Raw genomic sequence first — 27961 nt, forward strand, 5'->3', positions numbered from 1 at the left:
GTGGACCCAGCGCTACAGCGCCGGGGAACCCCCTGCTGCTAGCCGCTGCCTCGCTGGGGTCGGGCCGGACTGGGCCGCCCTCCGGCTTGTGTCCACCGTCTGACGGGCGGGGCGGCAGCGGGGCGGCAGCGGAGCGGCTCCGCCCCCGCTCCCTACCAGGGAGGCTGAGGCACCGGCCGCCGCTGCCCGGCCTCCCCGCGCACCCGCCCCGGGGCAGCGAGGCGCCGGGAGGATGCGAGTGGGCGCTACGGGCGGCGGCGAGGCAAGGGACCGGGCGGCCGGCGGCGTTGGGAGTTCCCGGCTCACCCGCCGCCCCCCCGCCCCAAAAGAAGTGCAGTAGTTTGTGAAACGCAAGATGGCGGCGCGGCCGTGAGCGAAGGCGGCAGGCGGGCAGGCAGGCGGGCGGCGCGGGCTGAGGGGGCGAGGCGGAGCGGCGCCGTCAGGTAGGGGCTCGCGTCTCCCGCTGCTTCTGGCGCGGGCGAAGAGGGGGGGGTCTCTCGGCGCCGGCAGGGCGACCCTCCTTACCCTCCTGAGAGGCGTGCCGCCCACAAGCCCCCGCTTCCCCCCGGGGAGCGAGCTAGCTGCTCTCCCGGCGAGGACGGGGCAGCGCCAGCGCGCCCGCTGCCCCGCGCCTGCCCGGGGCCAAGGCAGCTCTTGGTCGGCGGGGGTGGGCGGACTGAGCCGGGCCCGGTGGGGGTGGCCGCCCCGCTGCCGCCCGCGGGGTGGGCGCGGTGGGCCGTCCGTGCCCCGCCCGCCTCCCTATTGTCTGGTGGCGGCGGGCGAACCGCCGGCGCTGTCCCCGCAGCCCGAGTTGCATCGCCTGCCGGGGGCGGTGAGCTCCGGGGTGCCTAAGGGAGCCAGGGCGGTGGGAGAGCCGGGGCGTAACTTCGTAGCAGACTGCTGCTTGTCCCCCTGGCCCAGCCTGCAGTGGGATTAAGCCCCGTCGAGTTCGAGGACGATCTCCTCTCTCGCCGTTTTTCCCTCCTTCGCCCTGTGCCAGCTGTGAAGCCGGGAGCTAGTGCGTGGCTTTGCTCGCAGCAGGGTGGAGGAGAATTCGTCTTGACTCGTCAGTAGATGAGGAGAGTTGAGAAGTTCAACCCCAGTGCGCCCAGAGGAGCTGGCGAGTTCCCGCCCAGTGTCACCGGGCTGCGCGCACTCGCGCTGGCGCCGGGGCTGACGGACTGACTGTCAGACTGACGGCAGCCAACGAGCCATGAAGTTCTGGCTGCAGAGTTGTCTCGCATCCCGTGGCATTGCAGAGCGGGGGCGAGCGTGGAGGAACAGTACTGTGTATGTGCAGGGAAAGTTGGGGAAGATGTCTGGTTTACTCTTCTGGGGGTGTCTGGGTTTTGGGGTGTGTTCTGACACTCGGCTCTCCCCTAGATCAAGATGTGCAGCACTGGAGATCAACACGGACTTCAATAAACCATGTAATGGAGGCAGTTCTGAATCTCTGAATGGGCTCAGAGTGTCTGCAATAGCGAACATTCTCTGGTAGGTACTTGTGCTTTATTTCTGAGCAGCTTGGACTTTCTGGTAGGTTAAATAGTTAACGGAAGGCTGGAGAAGTTTACTTTGCACAAAGTGTCATGTAAAATAGTGACGGCTGGGATGTCTCTTGATCTGCAAGCTGGACTGGATGCCACTTGTTTTTAAAATAGGGATGTGTAGAGAGCATATTGGGCATGTCAAAGTCCATATAAACATATATAAATAAGTCAATTTTGTTATGAAACTTGCTGCGTGAAAACAAATATTCCATTACAAAGAGGAATGAAAGAGGAGTTTTAGAATCTGTGCTGTTGGTTTTGAGTACCAGTCTGTTTTTTTGTTTAGTTTTGCTTAGAAAGATTTCCCACAAGAAATGGAAGCATGTTGAGTGCTTAAAGAAACCATGTTTAAAACAACCTGTGTGATGCAAACTAGGGGACTGGCCTGTGTTGCAGCCTCTGAGCAAGCACACATCATTTAGAAAACCTTTTTGTTACTGTCTTTAGATACTGCCAGTAGGGCAGCCTATTTCACTTGTGTTGTTAAATGAATTCCCCTGAGCCGATGAGAAGTAGATGCCATTTTCAAGAGCTGAAATGATTTGCTTTTAACTTCATGCTACTAAGTGGTTCGTGTCTTTGCTAGACTGAAAAGCCCACTGCTGTCACATTTGGGTAATGGGTGTGTATGCTATGACTGTCCCTAAATTTGCCTTTGTAAAACAGAGCTTTTCTTCATGAGGCATACTTTTCTACTCTTACTGTTCCTTACGCCTCTCTTCTGCATTGTTTCCTTTCTTGCAACACCCTTGATGACCTGTGCGTGCTTTAGCTGGATCCAGTGTCTAGCCTTAATTGCTGCCATTTATCACTGTTAGTTATTATTGGGGTAGACAATATTTATCACTGAGTACTAATATATCATTGGAGACTGCAGAACTTCGGTATTGAACAGTTCTGCTGTTTGTAGATTTCTCAATACTGAAGAATTTCTATCAAATAATGGACTTTGTACTATTGTTAGGATTCCTTTTGTTCCTAATGTACTGAAAAGACTGCTTCTGGTGTCTTTTGCTTCACTGAGCAGTCTCTAGCATTTCACATAAGCCTATTGCTGTCCCTTGCTTTCTCCCCCATTTGTTTCTGTGTAGTCTGAGGGAAAGGATTACATTTTTGTTAACTTTCTCGTCTAGTTATGATTGATGACCTTTTTGTTAGGATGTGACTTTAGAAGTACCTTCTTTAAAAAAACAGTCATGTATGTCTGAAGTCAGATTTTTTTTTCTCCAAGTCTGGGTTCAGGATTTTTTCCAGCTTTGTGAAACTGGAACTTTTGAAGCACCGAGTGCATATCAACTGTTTGCAATTGTTGTATTCTGTTTGCACATAATCAATACAGCTGAGGCACAATCACGTGTAGCTAAGCTAAGGCTAATCTTATTTTGGTGACTAGTTTGTCTTTACCTGTCAAGCTAGTCAAGAATTCCACAGTGTCAAATTAAGTATTTTTATCTTTCCTAATTTTTAGAAGCCTTGAGCCAGTTGCAAAATTTGCAGAATGATCTTTTCAGTGTCTGTTTATTAAAGTCCTGGTTGATAACAGTTCTGGGAGTCATGGCATGGGGGAGGGTTCTGAACGTTTTCAGCTGAGTGCACGGACGTGATGTTCTTTTCAGTGTATTAATGGTCAATATTCCCTCTCCCTTGCACTTTAGATGCAGGGTCATTGATCCATAAATGCCCAAGATAGTTCACCTCTGAGTTGTCAGTGACTTGTTTACACAAGTGATACAATTTTCAGTACAGTGTTGTTTCCCTTTTTTCTTTTGTTTATTTGCTATTTCCTAAGTAGGCAGCAATATTGATCTTAGCATCTACTTGTCTGTCTCCCCACTGTGTCAGTAGCCTCACCTTTATTGAATATACACCCATAGGAGTACAATTTGCTGCTGTTGTTACTCAAGTTTCAAATAATGTTAAATTAGGCATTAAAGCAGCTTTTTCAGGCTGTCAAAGGGATGTGATTACTTATATTTTCAGAATTATTAATTCAACTGTATTGCCTTTACACCAATTCATCTTTTGTCCTTTTTATCACACTTGAATTTTTTTGGAGGCTAGTTCTGAACCCAAATATTCAAACCACTTTGCTACATAAACAGTTGTGAGGTTTTTTTGTGGAGGTGGAAGCCACCAAAAATGACACATTTCCTTATCCTGTACCAGCCAGATGGCATTTCATTATTCTGTGCCTTGCATCACTTTAATTGATGGTTCATTTCCAGTTCTGTCGTCTTTCTGTCAAGGAACTGGAAGGAACTTCAGAAGGTCCACTCAAGTCTTTTGCATATCCCTCAGAGTTCAGTGACCTGTAACATATTTCATAGAACAGTGTCTCTACTACCAGTGGATCCTTTTCAGTCAGCTTCAGAAATCAGCCCAAACTGAGCAGAAGTCTGTATTTGTCTCTTGTGGGAAGATGTGTACCAGTCTCTTATCCTTAAAAGCTTTGAGATCATGCTAAAGGTTTAAGTTCAGTAGCATGCATTGGAAAAAAAGGTATGATTTAGAGTGGCACGCACTGGAATGTAGAGTACAGCATTTATTATATTGTTAAAAATAGAAAAATGGAGAGTATCATGCTAAACCACAGAAGCTAGGGAAAGTACTGATGACTAAAGGAGGAATGGATGTGTCTAAATGGAAGGATATTTAGGGAAAAATGTAAAAGACCTTTGAATATGCCACTCTTTGCTCTCCTTAAGTGCTGTCAGAGACAGCAAAGAACTTCATGTTGCAAACATCCTTAGTAGCTTGACCTCTGCTTGTGGCTCACACGTCTAAAGGAGCTCAGTGTATTGTACTTCCAAAGAACCATCTTCAAATTGTGCTTGGAGCCATTTAAGAAAGTGAGCTTGGTCTTTTAGGTTCACTTGGCAGGCAACTTGGCCCTTCCTGGTGGCAGCCTGCAGTCTGCTGCTCACCTTCCTTATCCATTTGTCTCACTAGGAGATGAAGGAATTTAACATGCTGCTGGGGGACCCACGATTTGAAGTTGTTGCTCAAGCAAGAATTGAAGGCTGGCAGTCTAAACAGTGGGCAGACAGAAGTGTGTAATGGGCATGCATAATGCTAGCCCTTACTGGCAAAGTCAGCATTGCTCTGTGAGCGCCCAATTCACCCCACCAGACAGAAGGACAAACGTGAGCTTTTGAACTTCATGATGGTTATGGTAGAAGCTCCACATGTTCAGCACACAGAATCTTCAAAGCATCTTAGGAACCACGTATGTGTGCTCAGGTGACAAATAGCTTCCTGGCTTGTATCAGTGTGGCTGGGGAAGGGATTGTCTTCCTGTACTCTGCGCTGATGAGGCTGCACCTTGAATATTGTGTTCAGGTTTGGGCTCCTGACTGCAAGAAAGATGTTAAGGTGCTGAAGCATGTTCAAAGAAGGATAACAAAGCTGGTAAAGGTTCTAGAGTGCAGGTCTTCTGAGGAACATCTGAGGGAAGTGGGGCTATTTAGTCCGGAAAAGGAGGCTGAAGGCAAACCTTACTGCTCTCTACGAATATCTGAAAGGAGGTTGCAGCAAGGTGGTAGTCAGTCTTTCCTCCCAAGCAGCAAGTGACAACATTAGAGAAAATGGCTTCAAATTGCATCTGGGAAGTTTAGATTGGATATCTGGAAAAATTACTTCACAGAAAGAGTTGTCAAGCTGCCCAGGCTTGAACAGGCTGCCCAGGGAAGTGATGGAGTTACCAACCTTGGAGGTATTTAAAAGGCATGTAGATGTGATGCTTAGTGACATAGTTCAGTGGTGGACTTGCCTGTTCTAGATAAATGGCTGGACTTCATGATGTTAAAGGTCTTTCCCAACCTAAACAATTGTATGATTCTGTATATTGGGTAGGAAATAGCTGTTAGCTTGCAATGGATACTGTGAATTAGCAATTATTTTATACTGATGTTAAGGCTTGAAGCTTTGTTTTATAGATTAGGAGTGTAATTATTTTAACATTGTCTTACTTGACAGAGGTGCTAAGAACTTTGTAAATGGAGAGGCGTGTTTGCATAGTCCAAGGCTGCCTTGGTAGAGATGTCTAAACTTGGCTTTCCTCAAAACTGGTGTTTAATAGTCAAAACAAAACATGATACTAGCAGGATTACCTTCCTCCCTGTGTTATAATAGAAGGACATGCTTCCTATGTTAAAGTGCTGTTGATTTTAAAACTCTCCTACTGGCTCTATGCATTGGTGTAAGGCTCTTTTTTGATAATTAGTTAAAAAAGAGGTCTGGGAATGTTGTATGCCCTAACAAGAGGGGGAACAATGGGAAAGAAGTCAGGAAGTTTGACCTGGAGAGGGGGAGACTCAGGGGAGACCTTATTGCTCTTTACAGCTACCTGAGGGGAGCTTGTAGACAGGTGGGGGTTGGTTTCCTCTCCCAGGGAGCCAGTGGCAGGGCAGGAGGACACAGTCTCAAGCTGCGCTGGGGGAAGTTTGAGCTTTGGGTGAGGAGAAAGTTCTTCACAGAAAGAGTAATTGGCCAGTGGAATGTGCTGCCCAGGGAGGTGGTGGAGTCACCATCCCTGGAGGCGTTCAAAAAAGGATTGGACGTGGCACTTGGAGACATGGCTTAGTTCTCAGGAGGTGTTGGGTATTGGGTGATAGGTTGGATCTCTTGAGGTTTTTTTTCCAACCTGGTTGATTGTGTGATTCTGTGAAGGAACACTAGTTACTATCTAGGCTGAAGAAGACTGGTAGTTAAACCTTAGTTACAGCTGTGTGCTTCTTCAAAAAGTCCAAATTCCTAGTTAATCTTCAGAATATGTTCAAAGTAGAAAAAATACTGCCTTTTATACATAGGCCATCTGCCTTCAGCAACATCAGTTGGAGCTGAGGGTGCTCTGCAAATCAGAGGCAGCAATTACCCATGAGCTAGATGAAATGTGAAGGCTCAGGGGTTTCTGTTTCTCAGTGAGGTTCTCAGCAAGATGAAACACATGTAGCTTTGGTGGAATTCTCAGAGCATTCAGCACTGCACAATGTGCAGCCTTGTTTGCAGTGCCGAATACTTGAGGCTCTCTGTCCTCCAAACTTCGCACTGTTGGAGTTGATGCCTGTACAGAACCCTGCTGGCATTGCAGGTTATTTGTTAAAACACGGTGCAAACCCACACAAGTTTACTTTTGAATCTTATGAGTGTTTTTCAAATTTGACTCCTTAATACATTATACTTTAATTTGTTGGAGCAGTTTGTGAGTTGATAACTAATTTTTTTTATTATTATTTCATTAAAAAAATAAGTTAAGATGGAAGTATCCCTTGTGGGATTTTTTTCCCAATTCTCTAGTTCCTGGGTTCCTCTAGGGGGAAAATAAGGCCTTGTTAATATCAGGGAAAGGTGAGAAAAAAGAGTAATACTGAAGTAAAATCGTTTTGCTCTTTCCACACATAGTAAAGAAGTAGTCACATGTGCACATCCTTAGAAATATATATATTAATCATAGTATATAATGTTCAGAGAAGTAGAAGGTTTATGTTACTGAATACACTGAAACTGAACTAGAGTTCTTAAGAAGCTTTGAAAGCTTTCCAGTATATTAATGTTTGTGTGGATGACTGCAGTACAAACACCATACTCAGTGGTGCTTATTCTCACACGTTCTTACTTTCTGCATGAGCTAGTTTCAAGGGCAGAATTTCTGGTTATATGCTGCTTTATATGAGTGAATATCCATCCTGTTTCTGGGAGTAGTCCTCATGAAGTTACTTAACTGTGAATTACTGAACAGGAGCCCTCTTCCTTACTAAGCTGTTTAACTGTGGATGCTTCGGAGAGCTGACTCCCAGGAGAGATAGGCTGAGGGTGTGAGCCTCTTGGAAGGTTGGGACTGAAGATTGCTTTGCACTAGAGCAGCTTCTCTGCACTACCTTGTGTGGAAAGATTCAGTCATTTCCACCCAAAGCAATGAAATAAAAACCTCAGTCAGCCATTTCATCTTGAGATACTCCACCCTCCAAAACAAATATTAAGAAGAAAATGTAGGTTTTGGCCCCTGCATATCCCAGTAATTTCCACTGATTAAGTTGATGCTTGTGATTAGGATCTAGACAGGCCATGTTTTGCAAAATATAAGTATCTTTTTATTCCATTAGAGGAAGTTACAACATTTATATGGTCCCTTTGATACTTTATTTAACCCAATAACTGCTTGGGAAGGAAAGAATCTGTTTAGTTTCCCTTTGTCCTAGATTCAGTTTTAATATCTAATGTTTAAATGAAGGGGGGGGGGGGGGACACACGACACGTTGATCTCTATTCTTAATGATTCATGCTGCCTCAGAGCACAGTGGTTCCTAGTTGTGTGCTGCCTTTCCCACTGGGGGATGCAAACAAAAGAACAATAATTTCAGACTCCTCCTTCAGTTTCCAAGAGAACCTTAGCTACTCAGGGATAGCTTTGAATTTTAAAAGCATTTTTCTTCCAAATTATGTATTGATTGCACACAAAATAGGAGTGCTGTAATATGCAATTTAAAACAAATGCATGATGGTGCTCATTTGCTTTTAATGCTGCTTTTTCCAGCAGAAAACAAAAAGTGGATTCTGTTCCCATAAACTAGTCTTGCAAAATCCTTACAAACATTTATTAGTCTAGACACAAAATATTCTCACCCAGCCTCAGTTTGACGATGGGAAAAAAAAATAAATAAAAAAAGGCAAGCTAATATTGTACTTGGCTGTCAGAAAAAAGGGAAGGGGGGGGCGGGGGGGGGGGGGGGGGGGGGGGAAGCTTGCCCCAGGCTAGTGAACCAGTAACATTTTGCTGGGGCTGCCTATAACAACAGATGCATCTTATTCCCATGGGGTTTCAAGGGTTGCCTATTCTGTTATGCTAAACTTGGACATTCATAAACATTCTCCGAGCACCACACCCCAGTCCTATCTGGGGCTCTTCTAATTTGGTTGATTTAATAATGACACTGATCATGTTCATCTTGCCTCTCCTTACCAAACAGTTTTACCCTCATGTGCATCATTTAACTACTGCATTAATTCAGAAACAATCCTAATATATAGATACCAAAATGGTTTAAAATAGATGATTGCATTACAGTTTAAATCTGCATATAGGGAACCTTGATTTAAATTATTCATTCTAATCTTGATTTGCATTTATGCTTTTGATAATTTTCATAAATAGTGAATGATTCTCATTGTTTGATGTTGTGGTAGTTGGCAACATTTTGTTTTGTAAAGGGATAAATTACATTGGTGTTTATTTTGTCAGTTCTTCATCTCGACGTACACTCAGAGTATTAATTTTTAATTTTTGTAATTTTCTTAGAAAATACTGAATTATTAATACCTTGGGTTTCAGATAATGATTAGTTCCTGTTATTCCCAATTTGTGTCAAACTGCATTTGGTTGAAAATTAAAATTTAATTAAAAACTCCCCTAAACAGCATAACATGTCTGTATTATCAAAGTACTGTAAATATGTAGAATACCAAAGAATGCATTTATTGAAGCATGGCTGTAGTTTTTTTAAAAGACCTATGGGTTTATGAGACAAAATGTGATACCTTTTTGTAGCTACTAGATTATATTGATTGTTTCTGTGAGGATGTATGCTGTCCATGTCTGTTAAGACTGGTTTTCTCTGTCTTTAACTTAGTGATTCAGCTTACGTTGTAAAGCTGCTGTATGACACTGGCAGCATTCTGGAGCCACAATACCAAAAAAAACCCACCCCAACCTCTAGAGTATCAACTCCAAAGTCACATTTTTTACTTCCTAAGTAGAGAAGCAAATCATGTGGCAAAGAAAATAAAGGACTTTTTATGCACTCTGCGTCCTTGACCTTCTCACAAAGTGGTAGCAGACCTAAGAGGCTGGATGAGGCTTTAAGGAGGGCATGGGGTGTGAAGCAGGTGAGTCTGGGGCGTGCAGAAGAGGTTCTGAAGAGGCTCATGTAAGGAGAAGGCCATAGAGGCATAAGTGGTAGAGGAGGGTCCAGAAGAGTAGTTGCAGCCTTGATAATGTGCCTTCAAGTCTTCATCTTGACACATGCTAGCCTAGGTCCATTCAACAGAACTGTAATTTTTTTTTCCTTGCTTTTGGTGTGCCACTCCAAGCCCTTGGCTTTTTCTTTGTTCATAAAACACTGGCTCATACAAATATTGAGTTACAAATTTATTTCAAGTGGGTTTGGGTCCTTTGTCATGTTACTTACATTATGGGTGTGTGTTGTGGTGTATGCAAGTCTGTGTGTACGTGTGGAGCACACAGCGAGCAATGCGTGTTAGTGTCACCTGGTGAGGCCATTGCGAGCCCCTGGGTTTAGTCTCTTATGATCACTGAAATGGGAATTTCTCACACATTGTTTCTGTTTGGAGGAGGCTTTTGTTCTGTGTTTGCTGAATTTTGGGGACACACTCAGCTGACTCAAAATTAACAGTGAGGAGGAAAGCAAGGAGAAGAAGCAATTGCAAAGTAAAAAGCCGTATTATCTTTCATTTTTCTGAACAGCTCTGTGCCTCAGGGATTTGACATAGGAACTTGAAATTTGGCAAGGATCTAGCCCTGAGGTCTGAGAAATGCATTCCACTGTTAGGGAAAAAAAAAAAAAAAAGAAAAGGGGAAGAATTGTGAGTCATAATGTATCACTACCTTTTTGTATCCAAGGCAGAATTTGCAGGATGTTTTGTTACCTGCTCTTGATCATGCTTTTGTGCCTGTCAAGCACACTTGCAGGCTGCTTTAAACCACGTGTATTAAATGGATTCTACTCCTTGATCTGCCTAGGGTTTTGTATTGGCATGCATCAATGTACTCCTTAAGCTGCTGCTGCGTTTTGTGCTCCTGCAAATGCCACTGGCCTAGCAGGAGCTATAAAGCCAGTGGGAGCTGGTAAACCTTGAGACCTAGTCTCACTTGTTTAAGGGTAGAGCATTCCCAATACATCTAATTGCTGTTGAGAGGATATCATTTTGCTTTGGTAAAAGGCAAATATTAATGAGAGCAGATAGCAGCCAATCTGAAGTCTGTTTTCCCAATGTGACAAGGGTACGTACGGTTATCTGCAGTGGAGGAGGGGAGAAGAGGAGACAATCTGTGCTGGGCTGTGTCACCTTCAGAAGAGCGGGGGTTCCTGTACAGCACGAGGGATGATGAGAGAATGAGTCGGGCTATCTAGCAAAGGGGACCATCTGTAGAACTGCTGCTCTGGTCCCTGAAGAAGCTGAAAGGGGACATGAACTGCAGGAAGTGGAAGGAAGGTCTTGTGCTTCCAGCACTAGACTAGGGCTTGGGAAAATGAAACCTCTAGGATTTTTTCATCTGGGTAGAAGAAAAAAAAGTAAGTTGAAGTCAAGAGGAACATTTTGTGCAATCATTTCTGTGCCAGATTGTTTCATTTTAAAGAAGGAAATCCCAGGAGAATAAAACATTTTATTTTGATGTTTTTTTAAGGAGAAACATTTTTTTATATATGATTTAAAAATGAGTAATTTTTTTATTGTTCTTCTTTTTTTTAAAGTCAATATGAAACATTCTGGAGCTTGAAGTACATGTTTATTTGACCCAAAACATGTTTAAAAATCTTTTCCCATCAGTAATTTATTTCTTCCTCCTTTCCTTATTCTATGTAACAGCACAGCAGGCAAAAGAAAACAGAGCTGTAACTATGCAAAACAAATATCCCTAACTCCATTGCCATTTTATGGGGCACATCGGTCTGATACTTGCTTTCAAGAATAATCAGGCAGACGTGTCTGATGTTAAAAATCCTGTGTGCTCACAATTTGAATTGAATGCTTTAGAAGTCAGAAAAACACAAAACAAAGCCAGCAAAACAAAAAAACTACCTGCCTCTGTGAGGGTTAGCTGCCAAAGTGACTGGGTCACATAGACAATACTTGTGTATGTGCTGAGGAACAGACCCATGATCATTAAGTACTTGTCATATTTGGTCAGGAGCTTCTCTGTGATCAAACATAAAAAACAATTACAGCTTTTTGTGTCAAAAGTGATGACACAAGTTGCTGTGCTCACTGCAGAGGTACTTGGAGGATATTTTGTAATAGAGAACAACAATCCAGGCCATTTAGTAGTCAATTATGGCCTGAAATTCTGAAGTTTATTTTGATGGAACCTGCTTGTTACTCATTAAAACCAGTGAGGATAGGAAGTAACTGAGAAAGTCTAGTCACGTGCCCTATGGCAGGCTCCCTTCAGCCTGTGCTGGGCATCATTAGGATCCCAGTGCTCCAGCATGAGTCTAGCTTCAGCATACCCTGAAGCTCTGTACAGCAGCATTTGGTGCGTGCCTCCCTCATTTCAGGTTGTAATGCAGCAGGGACCCAAAGCATGCCTTTATCTTTGTAGCACACGTGAAGTCCTGCTGAAATCAGCTTGACAAGTTTTGCTCTTGTGTTGAATTAAAACCAGACCTCATTTTAAACCAGAATCAAATGTGAATATTTCAAGGTTTAGATGAGCTATGGCTTTATTTTGGAACCATAAGCGTAATGCCCTCTGAACTTTGCAGATAATGAACAACCAACGAAAATGGCACTATAAAACAAAGGCCTTCACCCTTCTCACTGACAGGCAGCACAGATGAAAGCAGGTTAGCCTTCACTGAGCTCTGTGCAGAATAGTTTTTGACACGGATACATCTACTCTGAATAAATTCAAATAGAAGGAGGCTAAATGAAGGATCAACAACTGCATGTTATCATGGATTAATGTGATGCTATAAGGAAAAGACAAAGCAATGTCTTCTGTGTTGAGAGACATTGTAGGCAATTTGGAATCTGGGTGATTCTAGAAGTTAGAAGCCATTTCCATTGCTTCATCTTCTCCTGAGCAACTCTGCATATTCTTAAAAATCACAGTATTTGAGTTTGGATGCTTTGTTGGCATGCTTTTCCTGCACACTGGATGGGAGAAATGCCTTTTCATAAAGCATGCAATCTGAGCACACAGTGAATGCATTCTGTAATCTCATTTATTTTCTTGCTCCATCACCTACTCCTGTCCTTCCTCCTTGGAGGCAGGGAAGAGGTGTGTAAAAAAAAAGGTATGCCAGAAACAGATTCTTTTGAATATGTCTTCTGCTGTGAACCCTTCATCTTTTCCTTCTGAAGCTATAATCAAAGGGTAGAAGGTTTCTGCCTGCCTTTAGATAATATTTATATAATCATTATCCAAATCTGCTGTAGAAATAACTTTAAATGTTGAATTCCACTCTGGAGAATAAGTCTCTCGTCGTATAGTTGTTAATAAATTGGGATTAACTGTTTATGTCTGTTTCTAAGCAGCACTGTCCTGAGCAATTGCCTGCTCAAGGATAAAACATAAGATCCTGGAGCTTCAAAAAAAATGCACCTGCCCTTACTTTTTTTGTGTTCCTTTAAAAATATCTGTTTTGTGGATTGGTTTTGCTAGGAACATCAGTTGTATGAAAATCTTATGTAAAATTACAGAAGAGGATTGAATTGATGAGTGCCTTGAGAGATTAAGAGTGTAACAAATTGAATGGTTTTTTTTCCTCCAGATTCTTTTATTGAAAAATGATGCTTTTGGCATAAAGCAAACACCTGGAGTATTTAATTACAAACAAAATTGCACATTGTGTAATGTCAGTGTTAACAGTGAGGGATAAAAACAGTCCAGTTACAACCAGAAAGTCTTAATCAATATTAAGTTGCGTATTTGACCTAAAGTATGTAAGGCACAAGCCAAAGCAATCTCTGAACTACATACTGATGATCTTCAGGAATTCATGGAGGACTGGGGGGTAGGTGTCAGAGGACTTTACACATAGTACCTTGTCTTGAACGAGAGAGAGGCATGAGCAGAAGAGAAGAACATGAAGAGAATCACAGATCAGGTAACAGGATCTTTTTTCTCAGGATGAGATAGGAAGAGTTTCCTAAAAATCAGTCTGTAAGAACCTAGAGAATAGTAACAGGTTTCTTAAAAAGGTGAATTTGTCAAAACCATTCTATGTCAAGACAATATGATTTCATCTGAAGGCCAGATACACAGAAAGGTCTCACATGGCATTCTTGTGAGCAGTACAGCGGAAGTGTTGTCGAGGAGCTGAAGTACAAGGGTGGTGCATAATCGGTTTGATAAACTACTTGAGCGTGAGCTTTCATAATCCCCTGGCAAACTGAGAGAACATGTCAAGTAGGGTTCTGCACATGGAATAATCCCTTTACCACCAAGGAGAAGGGAACAGTGGTGTCTGTAGTCTGTAGGGAAAAGAAGGCTGGGAGGGTTTGCACGCCTCTTGCTTTACTGGTATTTTAGTGAACATTGTTGTTGCTCTTCATAGCACTGAATTAAATAGAATTTTGAAATCACAATACAACAATTTTTTGTTGTTTGTTTTGTATCTTACAAAGTGTAATGAGAAGAGCGTAGGTGCAACTTTCTTTTTCTAAGGCCTGCTTGCATCAGAGACATGTTGCTCTGTTGGTAAACAGTGGAGGGATGAGATAATTTACCAGTGCAGTGAGTGAAACCAAACCTCAGCAAACAGAGATGTGATACAGAAATTTAGCTAAAAGGCTGCAAGTGATACCATTGCACATGGGCCTGGGCTTAGAGGCACTGTGAATGCTCTTTGGTGAATGAGTGGACTGGAAAAAAACACTTACTGATTTGTTGGACAGGTTTCCCATTTTTATTTACTATCTCCAGCCTTATCTGGAGCATGCTTCAACACTGCGTGTTAGTCAAATGTTGCTTTCAGTTGTGCCCTGTGCCATCCCAGAACAGAACCCTCAGCAAGAGCTTACACTCGCTCAGACGGCCCTGCATGTAGATACTCCATGCTGCACTAGGCATGAGGTGCTGCAGAGTTATCACAGGCACTTTTCAAACTGCAACTTCAGACAGCAAACTGGCTGTTAAGTAGCCTTTGAAAACAGGCCTTTCTGGCATTTTTGAAATTTTACTCAAGATCACAGAAAGATTAGGTAATACCACCCAGCTCTTCCCCATGAGCATTGCTCAACGTTCAGTCTTGGCAGTTGTCTTTCTTTTGTCAAGGGCCCTCTTGCCCTACAGAGAAGCAGTGCAGTTAATAATGCTCTACCTCTTGTCCCTTGGCACACCAAGACAAATGGATCCATTTAGCTTTGCTTCATGGTTCTCTCACTGCAAAGATAAATGAGATGGCCTGCAAGACATACTTTGGATATATATATTACAATAAATACCTTTTGCACTTCTGTGCAGTTTTGCAGACTGCTAGCATTAACTTGTGGAAGAAGGGTATCTTTCAACTTAAGTACTATTAAATGATTGTCATCCCAGAATGATGATTACCCACGATTTATTGAGCATTGTCAGTGTCCTTAATGCTGTGTAACTGTATCCTTGGCATAAAAAGCCTATCGTGTCAGGCCGTGCGCATTGGATGTAAGCACGGAAGTAGTGCAGAGGGTGACTGTTAAAAACATTTGGGGAGGATATTTATGAAAAAGTGAGGTCAGGCACACAGTTTCAAAAAGAGAGCTTACAGAGCAGCACTGGGTGGCAGCTGGGGATGAACATTTCTGTCTTTCGCCTAAAGAAGAAATGTGATGCTAATAATTATTTATCTTTCTTCCTTTCTACAGCCTCTACCCTCCCATAATAAAAAAGAAAGACCTGCCTTATCATACAGTGAGAAATAGTATTTCTTACCCCTTTCCCATTTCCTGTAACTGCCTTTCTTCCTTTAACAGTGTTCTTTTTCATGTAAGACTTCATGGTGAACAAAGCTGGCCTTCTGTTTTTAACCTGTTAAATGCTGTTGGCTTTTTAAACCTTCTGAAACGGCTACTGAGTATTCCTCTTGAACTTGAGCATGCCTTCACTTTGGGAAGTCGATGACACTCCATTGTCTAAAAATCACGTACCTGTGGGGCTTCTGCTATGAAAAGTCAATGTCTGATTTTGTTTCAAGAAGAAAACTTGTAGAGTTTATAACTCTCTGCAGAAGTCTGTGCTATTTAAGATTATATTTATTCTGATATTTGTTTGGTGCTACTTAGTGTTTCTTAGAAATGGGTAAAGAATTCTAAACAAAAAATACATCATTTTGTTTGGCTTCTACTTGCTCTATCAGCCTTTAATGCTTTTTCTCTCCAGTACAGTTCACGGAATCAATCATGTCCTTGTTAATGCATAGAGGCATGAAAACAGATTTTAGTTAATTGCCATGTGCTAGCAATCAACTTTTATCGTTTGGAATTGGTCTTCATTTGGTGAATTACTTTTGGAGAACTAGGAAGGAAAAACAGTCCTCTTTTGTCTGTCAAAGTGCCTTAAAAAGGCATTGTTTTGCTTGATTTCAGACTTGGGAGAAAGACTCTGTACATGCTTATGCTCACATGTATAACGTAATAGAAAACACTCTAAACCTGCCTTTTCCAGGACCCTTCACAATCTGTGCAGTGAAAGAATGACAGTTAGTAGTGGAGAAGTCATATGGGGGCTGAGTTTGTGATAGAAAGGACTTGAGCTCACAGGGAAGTTGAGGGAAGTAGTGTAGTTTAAGAGCTACTGGGTGGGTGGGTGGAAACCCAAACCCCCTAGGTGGGTGGGAACCTGATGCCCAGGTGGATGGGAAATTTGACACCCCCCCGGGGAGAGGTCCCCAAGTCATATTATTCCTTCCCATTTCCTGCCTACCCTCTATATAATGTGGAGGAATTTCAAGTTTGCTCTCTTGCCCTGTGTCTCCCTGCCTGACTGAGAGCTGATGACCATGTGGTCAGGCCTGCCACATGGTCCTGGCCTACCTCCACCTCTTGGGGCCTACATCCAAAGACTACATTGCCATCTACAAACTGGTTCTGTATATATCTGTATTTAGCCCTTTCCCCTGTATCACTGTACATCCTTTTTCCCGAAATACATTGTATTTTTTGTAAACATTACTTTCTTAACTTCTGATTTCTGTTAAGTCTTTTGTTTACCCTTTTACTTCCCCTGTATATCTTTTCCCTGTGGGAGGGAGAAGAGGGGGCGTAAACCTACATTCTGTCCTGTGGGTTTGAGCCATGGAATCCCAAACAGCAACAAATTGTCATAGCTTAGGCAAAGCAGTCCAAAGGCAAGACTGCAGAAGTTATATGGGACAACTGACCTCAGCATTGTGCCAAGAAAAAGGCTTCTGAAAAAAGGGGAAAAACTGAAAGTTACCTGGTTTACACCATCCTGTGTTTATGCCTTTCAGTGCATTGACACAAACAAATTTCAGCCTGTGATGAATGGATTGGGTTTTGCCTTTCTTAACTTAGCTTTGAGTAACTTTTTGTTGGAATGGGTCTGCTGCTTTCAGGGGATGAACAGTGGCAGATTGACCCCCAAAGGCCTTAAGGCAAAATATGTAGCAGAAGTTATTCTTAAATTGAACTAATTCCACTGTCTCTTCTTTGCTACAGGTGGTGGATGTGGACTTTAAAACAGTGTGTCTCAACATTTCATCCTCAACTATCTATTTTTAATCTGATTGCACTACAAAAGAAAAGCTGCTAATGGGATAAATGTTGAGACTTTACAAGAGCTAACTTGAAGTACCGAAAGCCATTATTATTAATCAAGAGGAGCTTGAAGCTAAGTCTATATCTGACCAGTCAGTATAATTTTCACATAACAGGCATGGCAAGTAAACGAAAATCAACAACACCCTGCATGGTCTTAGCCAACGAGCAGGATCCGGATCTAGAAATGGTGTCAGACTTGGAGGAAGGACCACCTGTGCTCACTCCAGCAGAGAACCCGCCAGCAGAGAGCGTAACAAGCGATGAGGATGTTCATGAGTATGTGGATTCCGACAATCAGAAAAACACAAATAAAGTAGAAGGTGGTTATGAGTGTAAATACTGTACTTTTCAAACTCCAGATCTCAATATGTTTACTTTCCATGTGGACTCAGAACATCCCAACGTAGTGTTAAATTCATCCTACGTTTGCGTAGAATGCAATTTCCTTACTAAAAGATACGATGCTCTCTCAGAACATAATTTGAAGTACCACCCTGGAGAGGAAAACTTTAAATTGACCATGGTGAAACGTAACAATCAGACAATCTTTGAACAAACCGTAAACGATCTCACTTTCGATGGGAGTTTTGTTAGGGAAGAACGTGCTGAACAGGCCGACTCTTCTGAGCCCCCCTCGTCAGGGATCTCAATTAGCAAAACTCCTATTATGAAAATGATGAAAAACAAAACTGAAACTAAACGCATTGCCGTTTTCCACAATGTAGTCGATGACATTCCTGGTGAAGAAAAGGGAACTGAAAATGAGCCAAACGCTGAAGAAGTAGTAGAAAACCCACCACCGCCGGTTCCAGAGTCGAAAGCAAGCCATTCGGTTGCTTGCAGCGCAGCGGACGTGGCTGGTGCGGTAGTGACTCCGGCACCAGTGCTTCAGCCTGGGGTAGCACAAGTTATAACAGCTGTCGCAGCTCCACAGAACTCAAACCTGATTCCAAAAGTCCTAATACCTGTAAATAGCATTCCAGCCTATAATACTGCCTTGGATAACAATCCTCTTTTGCTTAACACCTACAACAAATTTCCATACCCGACCATGTCGGAAATCACTGTGCTTTCCACTCAAGCTAAGTATACAGAGGAGCAGATTAAAATCTGGTTTTCTGCACAGCGCCTGAAACATGGTGTGAGCTGGACACCGGAGGAAGTGGAGGAAGCAAGGCGGAAACAATTCAATGGCACGGTGCATACTGTGCCACAGACCATTACTGTTATTCCAGCACACATTTCTGCTGCTAGCAATGGTTTACCTTCAATTTTACAGACATGCCAAATAGTTGGTCAGCCAGGACTTGTTCTTACTCAAGTTGCAGGTGCAAATACGTTACCAGTAACAGCCCCAATAGCTTTGACTGTAGCGGGAGTCCCAAACCAAACACAGTTACAGAAGAGTCAGATTCACACTGCTCAGCCTGTTGCAGAAACCAAGCCAGTAGCTGCTGTTCCAGCCCCTCAGCCTATCAAAAATGAATCCACGCTGATGAATCCCGATTCCTTTGGCATCCGAGCAAAAAAAACTAAAGAACAGCTGGCAGAATTGAAAGTCAGCTACCTTAAAAATCAGTTTCCTCAAGATTCAGAAATTGTTAGACTTATGAAAATAACAGGGCTGACTAAAGGAGAGATCAAGAAGTGGTTCAGTGATACACGCTACAATCAGAGAAACTCAAAGAATAATCATGGGATTCATCTCAACAGTGATTCGTGTGCCACCATTGTTATAGATTCAAGCGACGAAATGAATGAGTCCCCAACGGGAGTCACTCCGCAGAGCAAGTCACTGTGGAGCACTTTTCCTGATTTCACCCCACAGAAATTCAAAGAGAAGACTGCTGAACAGCTGCAAGTCCTCCAAGCAAGTTTTCTTAACAACCCTGTCCTTACCGAGGAAGAAATGAATAGGTTAAGAGCCCAAACAAAACTGACCAGGAGAGAGATTGATGCCTGGTTTACTGAAAGAAGGAAATCAAATGTCTTGAAGGAAGAGGGAGCTGACTTGAGTGAGACCAATGCTGGAAGCTCAAAAGAAGAGGCTGGAGAAACGTCTGTGGGAGATGGAGCAGCAGGAGCAAAATCAGGGTGTTCCACTTCAAGCAAAGTAGGCAAAAAATCACCCGAGCAGTTGCATATGCTTAAAAGTTCTTTTGTCCGTACTCAGTGGCCATCTCCACAAGAATACAACAAGCTGGCAGAAGAAACTGGGCTCCCAAGATCAGAAATTGTGAGCTGGTTTGGAGATACTCGCTATGCCTGGAAAAATGGTGGATTAAAATGGTATTACTATTACCAGAGCGCTGGTGCAAACAGTTTGAATGGCCAGAGCTTTGCAAGAAGGAGAGGGAGAGGAAGACCAAAAGGGAGGGGGAGAGGGAGGCCTCGGGGGAGGCCTCGGGGAAGCAAGAGGTTTAACTGCTGGGACAGAGGTATGTCTGTCATAAAATTCAAAACTGGAACGGCAATCCTGAAGGACTATTATATGAAGCACAAATTTCTTAATGAGCAAGACCTTGATGAACTGGTAGCCAAATCTCACATGGGATATGAGCAGGTCAGGGAGTGGTTTGCAGAAAGGCAAAGAAGATTAGAACTTGGAATAGAGCTGTTTGATGAGAATGAGGAGGAAGATGAAATCCTGGAAGAACAGGAAGATGAGGAAGAAACGGATGATAGTGATACTTGGGAACCCCCCCGACATGTTAAGCGTAAACTTTCCAAATCAGATTGACATGCAATTTGGGATTTGGGGGCCAAAAACCTATGAATTAGGTTTGATGTTACAATGAAGAGCCAAATGATTTTTTTTCATGGCCTTCAGTTTAGCAAGCACCTGCTTAGCATCTTCTTTCCACCTAAAAGAACGTGGGCAAGATGCTACCTGTGCGGGCAACAATTATTCGCTTCCTTGCTGCAAGTGATGGGCATCCTCAGGCCCAGCCTAGGACATGGGGGTTATAAATCAGATCCAGTTCAGCTCCTCCTCTTCCACATTACCAATGGGAAGGTTCATGTTCATCAGTTCACATGACTGCTTCTCAGTACTTAATTGCCTTATGTTGTTTAATTCCAAAAAAAAAACCAGACGCATTTTTTTTGTTGATGTGGGAGAACATTACCTGATCATGAAGGAGGAAAATAGAAAAACCTAAGATGTCTTTTTGCAAATATCACTTCACCTGAAAGGTTTCCAGGCCTGGGTTTATTTCTTAAGGAAAGAGTTCAAAAGAGAAGGGGGAAAGTGTGACAAAGGAATCAATGAGCCTAGGGGTGAGGATTGCTTGGTGTAAGAAAAGGATGTGATATCGGCACCTTTTGCGTATCTTTAGAGTGTTTTGGGTTTACAGAACTTGTGCTGAAACGTTCCTTGTTGATAATTATGAGCTAACTGAATGAGTCTAATGCTAGAAGATGCTTTTCTTTACATTTAAGCAGCGTTTCCTACATCAGTTTAAATGCCTGACAGACTTGATGCAGTCAATAGTAATATTTGTTTTTAGCCTGTGCGTTCTTTCCTGGGTTGGAAATGGTAAGAAAAGTTTGTATATTTCTAGCTAAAATGACTGAGTTTTTTGAAATCTTACACTGAATTTTAAAGTAAATGTGAGGTAGAAACTGCCTAGAAGTTGTTCAGAGTTGCTTAGGGTTTTGTAAGAATACACAGATAACAGAGATGAAAAGCGTCTTCGGGTACTACTAAGAAAGATTTCCACGTAAGTTGTGGCAATGGCGTGATGTTTAACTCTCAAAACAATGAAGCTGTATGGCTTTTAGATGCTTAGAAATCATAAACATGTTAGTGTTTAATGGTTCTTCAGTGACAGCCCAGTAGAATGATTTGTCCAAAAGTTTAACCTTTAATTCATCCTACCTAATTGAGCTCCCCACTATTCTTAGAGCTGCTGGGTGAATGCACTTATTTTTATAGGTCATTTGATCTACCTGGACTGAACTCCACAAGTTGTTTAATCAGATACAGAACATCTACATCATGAATCAGTGTCTTCAAAACAAAAAGGAAAAAAAAAAGCCATTTAGTCTCAAAACATTGAACTCAGCATACTAGGTTTTAATTAACAATTTAAACTCATGGAAGTTAGCTTAGGCAGATGTCTGGCAGCCTAGAGAACTGGTACTCTGAGGAAGAGTACTTTAGATTTTAGCTACTGTCAATCTGCTTTTTTTAGGGATAAGTTACTCTAGGTGTCAAAAGATGATGATGAATTGGTGCTGCTGTCGCCAGCATTCTCTGCTTATACGTTGGAACTAATGGAAAGGATACTAGCAATCTCCATTTGCACATCTGTCAGCATCTTCTCTGTAGGCTTCTGCTCTGGTGACTGGTGGGAAACAGAGTAGTGTAGAGAAAGTGTGTCCCAGTATTTCTGTTTTACCAAGGACCTAATTTGGAGTTAGTCTTTCTTCCTCACTGTGGTAGCTGTCAAAAGACCAAGAAAGTCCTTTTAGTCGTGATTCTGTGAAGCACAGGAGATGTCTATGTTAGATCTGTTTTTCATACCTGATTGTGCATGAAACCCAGGTCAAAGCAAGAAAGGGAATAACATCTGGCAAAACCCCCTGTTAATTCACCTTCCTCTCTGGACATTTGCAGCTGCCCTTCTACTCCCAGATTGAGCAGGCTGCCCAAGTTGCGTAAGGATGTTCTGTGTGAAAGCCATTTAACAGGGTGAGCTCGTATGACCATTTGAGACTTCTGGAAAGTAACAAACAGTAGCTTTTGGTGTGTGCCACAAATTTGATGATGAAACTATTTCCTGGCTTCCAAGATTTAAATCAATGTGACACAAAGCGGCCTGTAGTGTCAGAGAACACTAGCCAGAAATCCCTCTGTTTAATTTAGGGGTGGGAGAGAAGCAAAATGGTGTTGTCAGTGTATTCCATTGGAGTGCTTATGACTCTGGATGTGAGGTGGTGTGAGAGAGATCAGAATCTGACCTTTTCAGCACTGACTGCTACATGTCGTTGGGAGGTATTCTTGTTTGGCTGGTAATGGTATGGATGAGGCTGTTGTAAATACCAGCAGGTTTAAAAAAGGCTCATGTTAGCCTCAAGCTCCACTGGGAATACAGGGTCAAAATCAGTGCTTGCTGAGTGGGATGAAGCTAATGGGGAAAGAGATGCTATTTTTAATTTTCAAAAAATATTAAAGCAAGTTCTTAAAAACCTTGGGAATATGCCTCTAGCAAGCAAGAGCTGGAGTTGCCTTAATCCCTCAGGTTGACCCAATGCTAATATGAAAAAAGCAAACAAACAAAACAACCCCACAACACACAATACCCCACCCAGGCAACCTGTCCAAATAAACATCTCCATTTGTCACTAGCAGAGGCTGCATTTAGGTTAGCATTAAGTTCAACCTCCTTTAAAATATGGGTAAGAAATAAAGATCCAAGTTAATTACATGATTAAACTGGGAAATTTTCCATTTTGGCAGTGTTCTGTTAAATAACACTCAGCTACAATGGTAGGCCTCAGCACATCTGGTCTGAAAAACACAGGAAGAGGAAATACATTGTTTATTAGACTAAATATAGTTGGATTGGACATCTTCTTTCAGTAAAATAGTCAGAGAAGGCTGATGTATACTGGGCCAGATTTTCGCTTGCTGTAAATTCTACAGTTCCATGTATTCCAGTGGCTGTAACAGTGTTTGCAGAATATAAAATTTAAAGTAAAGTATGGGCTGTGGGGCAACTAATGAGCCAACATGCACACTGGAAGCCTGTCACTTGTGACGGGGGTGAGAATATCTGAGTGGGTTCACCCTGAAGTTCTGCAGTTTTATGTGTTCGTTACAGAGAATCTCTTCCTGTTTGAATGTACAAGGTCCATTTATTACCAGTTTATTACACATTTACCTGGGACAGAGGGAAACTCCTCCTGTAAGCCTCCCACATCAAGACTGACAGGAGAAGCATTGGAAAGAGTCGTCAGCATGCTGATCTGTTTTATCTATGAGTTGTGGTTGTGGCTGGTGGGAACTCAAGGCTTCTGGTAACAGTGGACTAGGCCAGGTTCATCTCAGCCAATCTTTGGCTGCTGTGCTCCTTACCAAGGTGCTTAAGGCACCTGAGAGAAGCAGAAATCAGCTGGTGGGTGGAGACAACAGAGCACCTCATCATCATACCAGTTACCTACAGGAAACTTCCTGAACTTGAGCACACCTGCACGTGTCTTAATTTGTGATGATCTGAGCATCACTGGGATCATCGGCAGTGTGCCTCTGCAGCCTGGCTCCCTCTTGTAGCTTACACACACTGCAGAGTGGTTTAGACTCAGCTACACTGACATTAGGGAGGGAAGGAGCAAGAAAGTCTGTGCTAAGGTTAGTGTGCACATGAGGTTTTGCTTGATTCCCTATTCAGAGAACTATGTAGATAAGCCTGGATAGTTTTACTGTATTTCTGTGGAGCCTCACCACTTAGGTGTGAGCTTGGATGTTAGGAAAAGTTCTTCACCATGAGAATGATGAGACACTGGAACAGATTGCCCAGGGAGGTGGTGGAAGCCCCATCCCTGGAAGATTTTAAGGCCAGGCTGGATGGGGCTCTGAGCAACCTGATCTAGTGTGAGATGTCCCTGCCCATGGTGGGGGGTTTGGAACTGGGTGATCCTTGAGGTCCCTCTCAACCCTGATAATTCTGTGATTCAGATTGTTATAAGCCAAGCTTCAGTGATGGTCACTGACAGTGAGAAGAAGAAAGTCTTCGATCTTGCTCAAATATTAACTGTAAATAGCTGATTTGTTCTCAGTCACTGTTGGGGGCGCTGTTTCAGAATTCAGTTGTGAGCACCAGTCCCTTTAGAGCCAAGGCAGAGCTTTCCTCTTTATCTATTATTTCTGCTGAGAGTACCTAATCTGATGATGCTAGTTACTGCTGTCTCTGAAATTGCACTAAAGAGAGAATAAAGATAATCCCATGCCAGACTGGAGACGGAGAAGAGCTAAAAGAAAGCGTCACAGCCGGGTGAGGCATCCAGCATCACCATATTGTGCGGCTTCATGGCATGTTTTGCTCTTGCTTTTGAGTACAAAGAAAGAGCACAGTTCCATCTTGAACAGTGCTGCCTTCCCAGTATCAACCTCTCAGTTACCCCAGGGTTAGTGTGTTGTAAAAATAAAGCCAGACCTACTCCTCCCCAGAGATCCGGATGAACTAACAGAGTGCTGGCTTGTAGGAAGTGGGGGAAAAAAGGAAAATGCAGACGCCTGAAGGCTGCTTGCCCTTCAGAATTCACTTACCTAAAAGTTGTTAAGCAAAACAAGCTTTACTCTTGCTGTTCTGACAGAACAAATAAAACACTACCCTAATTTTCAGCACACAGAAATCTCTGCTTTGTTTTGAAGGCAGAGGAAAGATACCCTGCGTCTCTTGATTAGAATTTAGTGAGCTGTCTCTGATACACTGTAGTAAATGAGGCCATTCCCAGTTTTTAGCCTCATCCACTATCACTTTAAAAACTGGTTTTGCAAGACAACATACGCAGTGTGGTGTCTGACTGTAACGTTGATTATTGGGAAGGAAAATCTTGCAATGTCCGCACATGACACAAAATAATGTTTCTAATGCATGATTTGCTGGCTTTGGGCAAAAGCCTCTTTTCTTTCCTGCTCACCAAGGAGCTCTTGAGGCAGGCACAGAAAGCATTTCTGGAGCCCATACAAAGTGATTCATGGCCTTACGCAGTCCCTGTAGGCCAGAAAGCTCAAAGATGCAGACGCTCTCTTCCTCCTCTGTTTTCCTGTGAAATGAGAGCACAGCAGTAACTCTTGACAACTAGTCACTGGCTGCCGAGTAACCAAGCTGTAGTTTAAGGTGGGGAGCACTTTCTCTTTTGCACTTAAAGGAGTACTGTGTATTCAGGCTGGATATCAGTATTTGCTTCTGTAAATAGGATAAAATCAATTTGCGTCCTCCGCCCCAGATCCGTACCTGTCTATATTCATATCTCCCAAGGAGAGAAGATAATGTTTAAGCTTCTGTAATACTAAACATCCCTCCCCTAACCTGAATACACAAAAAGAGTGCAATGAAATATAGCTATTTTATTTATTTTTTTTCCTTGGAAAATTCTTTTTTTCCTACATTCAGTAGTAATGAAAAGATAGTAACCAGAGAGCACTAAAACTGTTCAAGAGTTGTTCATAATGCCTGGGATGTTTGTGCAAGTTAGAGATGGGAAGGGCTGGGTGAGGGCTCAGTTCCTGCACTGAACAGTGCTGGGTTACACCTGTGTTCTCCATCAAGCTTGCAGTACCCTAGGATAAGCAGATTTACCAGGTAGTGTGACAAACTTACTGGGTCAAGTTACTTGAGGTTAGGTGATGTGTTAAAATTCTGTAGGAAAATATTTTAAAATGAAAGTTGTAACAAAGTGAAAAATCCCCTCAATAGTTGCTTATACACAACAGCTCAAATATCTGTATTGGTTTCCCACTTCTGAAAAGGGAGGCTTTGAAGCACAGGTGGGTTACAGCCAGTATTTTGAAGTTAAACAGCTGGAGCTCTTGGGGTTTTTTCTCGTTCTGTGGTGAAGAGCATCTGCACTTTTTTTTTGGTGGATATTCATTCTACAACTGACTTACACAGTGTTGTAAAATCTGGAGAGGTAACTGAGGATCCCATAGCACTTTTCATTAATTAAGGTGGGATCTGTCTGATTGCATGGTGATGTCTGCATTCGAGGAGGACACCGTGGCTAGTCAGTATACCTATTGAATGCAAGCCTGTTCATCCCACATGTCTGGAGCTGGTCAGACAAACTGCACCCTAAACTCCATGGACTGTTACACGCAGCTTGCAGGCAGGCGCTGACACTACAGACATCTGAAACTGGGCGAGATGGATCTTTGCCTGGGAACATACTGGCAGGGTTGCAGCACTGATCCTTGTGTGGTGGTTAGCAATGGTACTTACCTCTGCTTCCAGCGAGGCTTGTTGGGAAGTGTGACTTGGATTTTTGTTTGATTTTTTTTTTTTGCCTTTATTCTAGAGCAGGTAGCACTACAGTGGTAGATAAAGTAACTGATCCCTGGCTATAGTACTATGGCATTAAAAATCAGTTGGCGTTTCTCAAGGATTTTAGAGATCAGGTTACTGTGTGAACGTTGGACTGTGTATAACTTAGAATGCATTAAGACACATGATACTTGTGTTGCTGTTGATGGAAGTATTTCCTTACTCAGTACTAGCTACCTATCACAAAACTTTCCGTACAGAATCTGCTAGAACAACAGAAGATTCATCTGTGATACAAAGAGATCAACCGCAAGAGCTCCGTTACGACTTCAAAATGTTCCCCCCACCTCCAGTTCCGGCTTATGAGTATCCCTAGTTTTGCATAGTTGGCTATCTGCACCTAAGCTTACAGTCTGTACAGAAATGCACTAAAATGAGTTGCCCTACCTGGGAAGGCTTTATATTGTATAGAAAATGTGGCACTAGGTACTGCTCTTCATGTGCACAGGAGAGTTAACAGGTGTCAGTCTCGTTTACAGAAATGATGGCGCTTTGCAATTTTCTATAATATATTGCAATATATTTAAATGTCCTGTTTGACATGTGAACTTAAATTAATGCATTATTATGTATTTGAAGTATGAAGAAGACGATTCACTAACGACCAGCAAGGTTTTTAGAAGGTATCCAGTATGTAGCCATCTGTGTGATCTGTCTGGTGTTTGTGACGTTAAAGGAAGCAACAATACTGTTACTGTTTAGAATGAAGAGTTTTCTTTTGAATGATGCAATAGCTTACAGTGTCTTTCCTTTGTAGCTGCCCAATGTGGTGAAGGGGAAGCAATTCTTGAAAAAGTTCAAGATAACTGGTTAACTGTGAATGGGCCTAATCTTTTGTGAAACCAAGAAAATTTTTGGACACACACAGGACTTGAAGGATTGGAGCTTAGTGTTGTGCCAAAGTTAAACTACTGCAGTTGGCAGAAGTTCTGCACTGTAAATAGAAGACTGATCAAAAAGACAGCTTGTAAAAAAAAAAAATAAATCAAATTTTAATACAGTACATTTTTATTCTGATACATGATGAAAGCATTCTGTTTTAGACCTTTTTGAAGAGGCTTCAGTGACCACTAGATTTTTTGTCCTCTTATATTTTGTTTGGCCTAATAACTATATGTTCTAGTAAGATGGGCTTTATTGCCTGTGTTCTTTGATATGTGATTAAGCTTATAGCTTTGAGTGACCAAACATTTTACAGAGTAAAAGTTCTTAGAAACAGTATAATGTAACTGATATTTCTGTGTCTTATTTATCAGGCTCTGCACAAACTTGGAAAGTTGTGCTGGACTTGTACAACTCACTTATGGGAACGCAGCATACTTCTGGATATTACAAACCTAAGCCTTTGTGGCAGTATGGATCTTGTCTTTGGATTTATTTTTGTTATTTTTTTGAGGCAAAGAGACGAATGGATGCTGCTGTAAAATATTTGTAATATTGCCATTATTGCTTTCTGTAGCAATTACTGCTTTTGCTTCAACAGATAAAGAAAATAAATCAGAGAGAGAAAAATCCTAAAAAGACGTTGGTAGAGGAAAAGGTCATGTGGGAACTTCTGAAAATAAACTTTGTACCAAAAATTTGAAAACAGAAATAATGGAATAAATGTCTCCTTACTGAGTGTGTGTGGTTTTAAGAGGTGGTGTGGAAACCAGGAACCATGTTTGTATGAAAATGTCACAAAGCCGATCTAGCAAATGCCTTTTTTTTCCCCCCTCGTTACACAAAACTGAATTTCACTGATTCCTCAGATGCATTGAATTTGGAGAACTGGCTTGGCTGAACAGCCAGTGTGAGGTCAGCTTCATGTGCAAGTCAGTACAGCTGCTTGTTGATGAACTGTTCTGCTGTGTCAGCAGG

The 27961-nt window shown here is 42.4% G+C and overlaps 1 protein-coding gene across 4 annotated transcripts; it reads left to right on the plus strand.

Moving 5' to 3' along the window:
• Nucleotides 1-143: 143 nt before the first annotated feature.
• On the plus strand, nt 144-27799 carry ZHX1 (zinc fingers and homeoboxes 1). 4 transcript variants are annotated; one of them, XM_054167367.1, is made up of 4 exons: nt 144-443; nt 1384-1494; nt 16950-19489; nt 26859-27799. In XM_054167367.1, the coding sequence occupies exons 3-4, from the start codon at nt 17167-17169 to the stop codon at nt 26939-26941; spliced, it is 2406 nt and encodes an 801-aa protein (XP_054023342.1). In that variant the 5' UTR covers nt 144-443; nt 1384-1494; nt 16950-17166; the 3' UTR covers nt 26942-27799. The 4 variants fall into 4 exon arrangements, with proteins under 4 accessions (XP_054023342.1, XP_054023343.1, XP_054023339.1 ...); XM_054167368.1 differs by having other exon boundaries at nt 16950-19340; XM_054167364.1 differs by lacking the exon at nt 26859-27799 and having other exon boundaries at nt 16950-21634.
• Nucleotides 27800-27961: the final 162 nt, after the last annotated feature.

Source organism: Dryobates pubescens, chromosome 14 (genome assembly GCF_014839835.1).
Source record: "Dryobates pubescens isolate bDryPub1 chromosome 14, bDryPub1.pri, whole genome shotgun sequence".
Taxonomy (NCBI): Eukaryota; Metazoa; Chordata; class Aves; order Piciformes; family Picidae; genus Dryobates; species Dryobates pubescens.

Excerpts from the sequence above, each read along its gene's own strand:
- ZHX1 (XM_054167364.1), top strand. The coding sequence starts at position 17,167 with ATGGCAAGTAAACGAAAATCAACAACACCCTGCATGGTCTTAGCCAAC.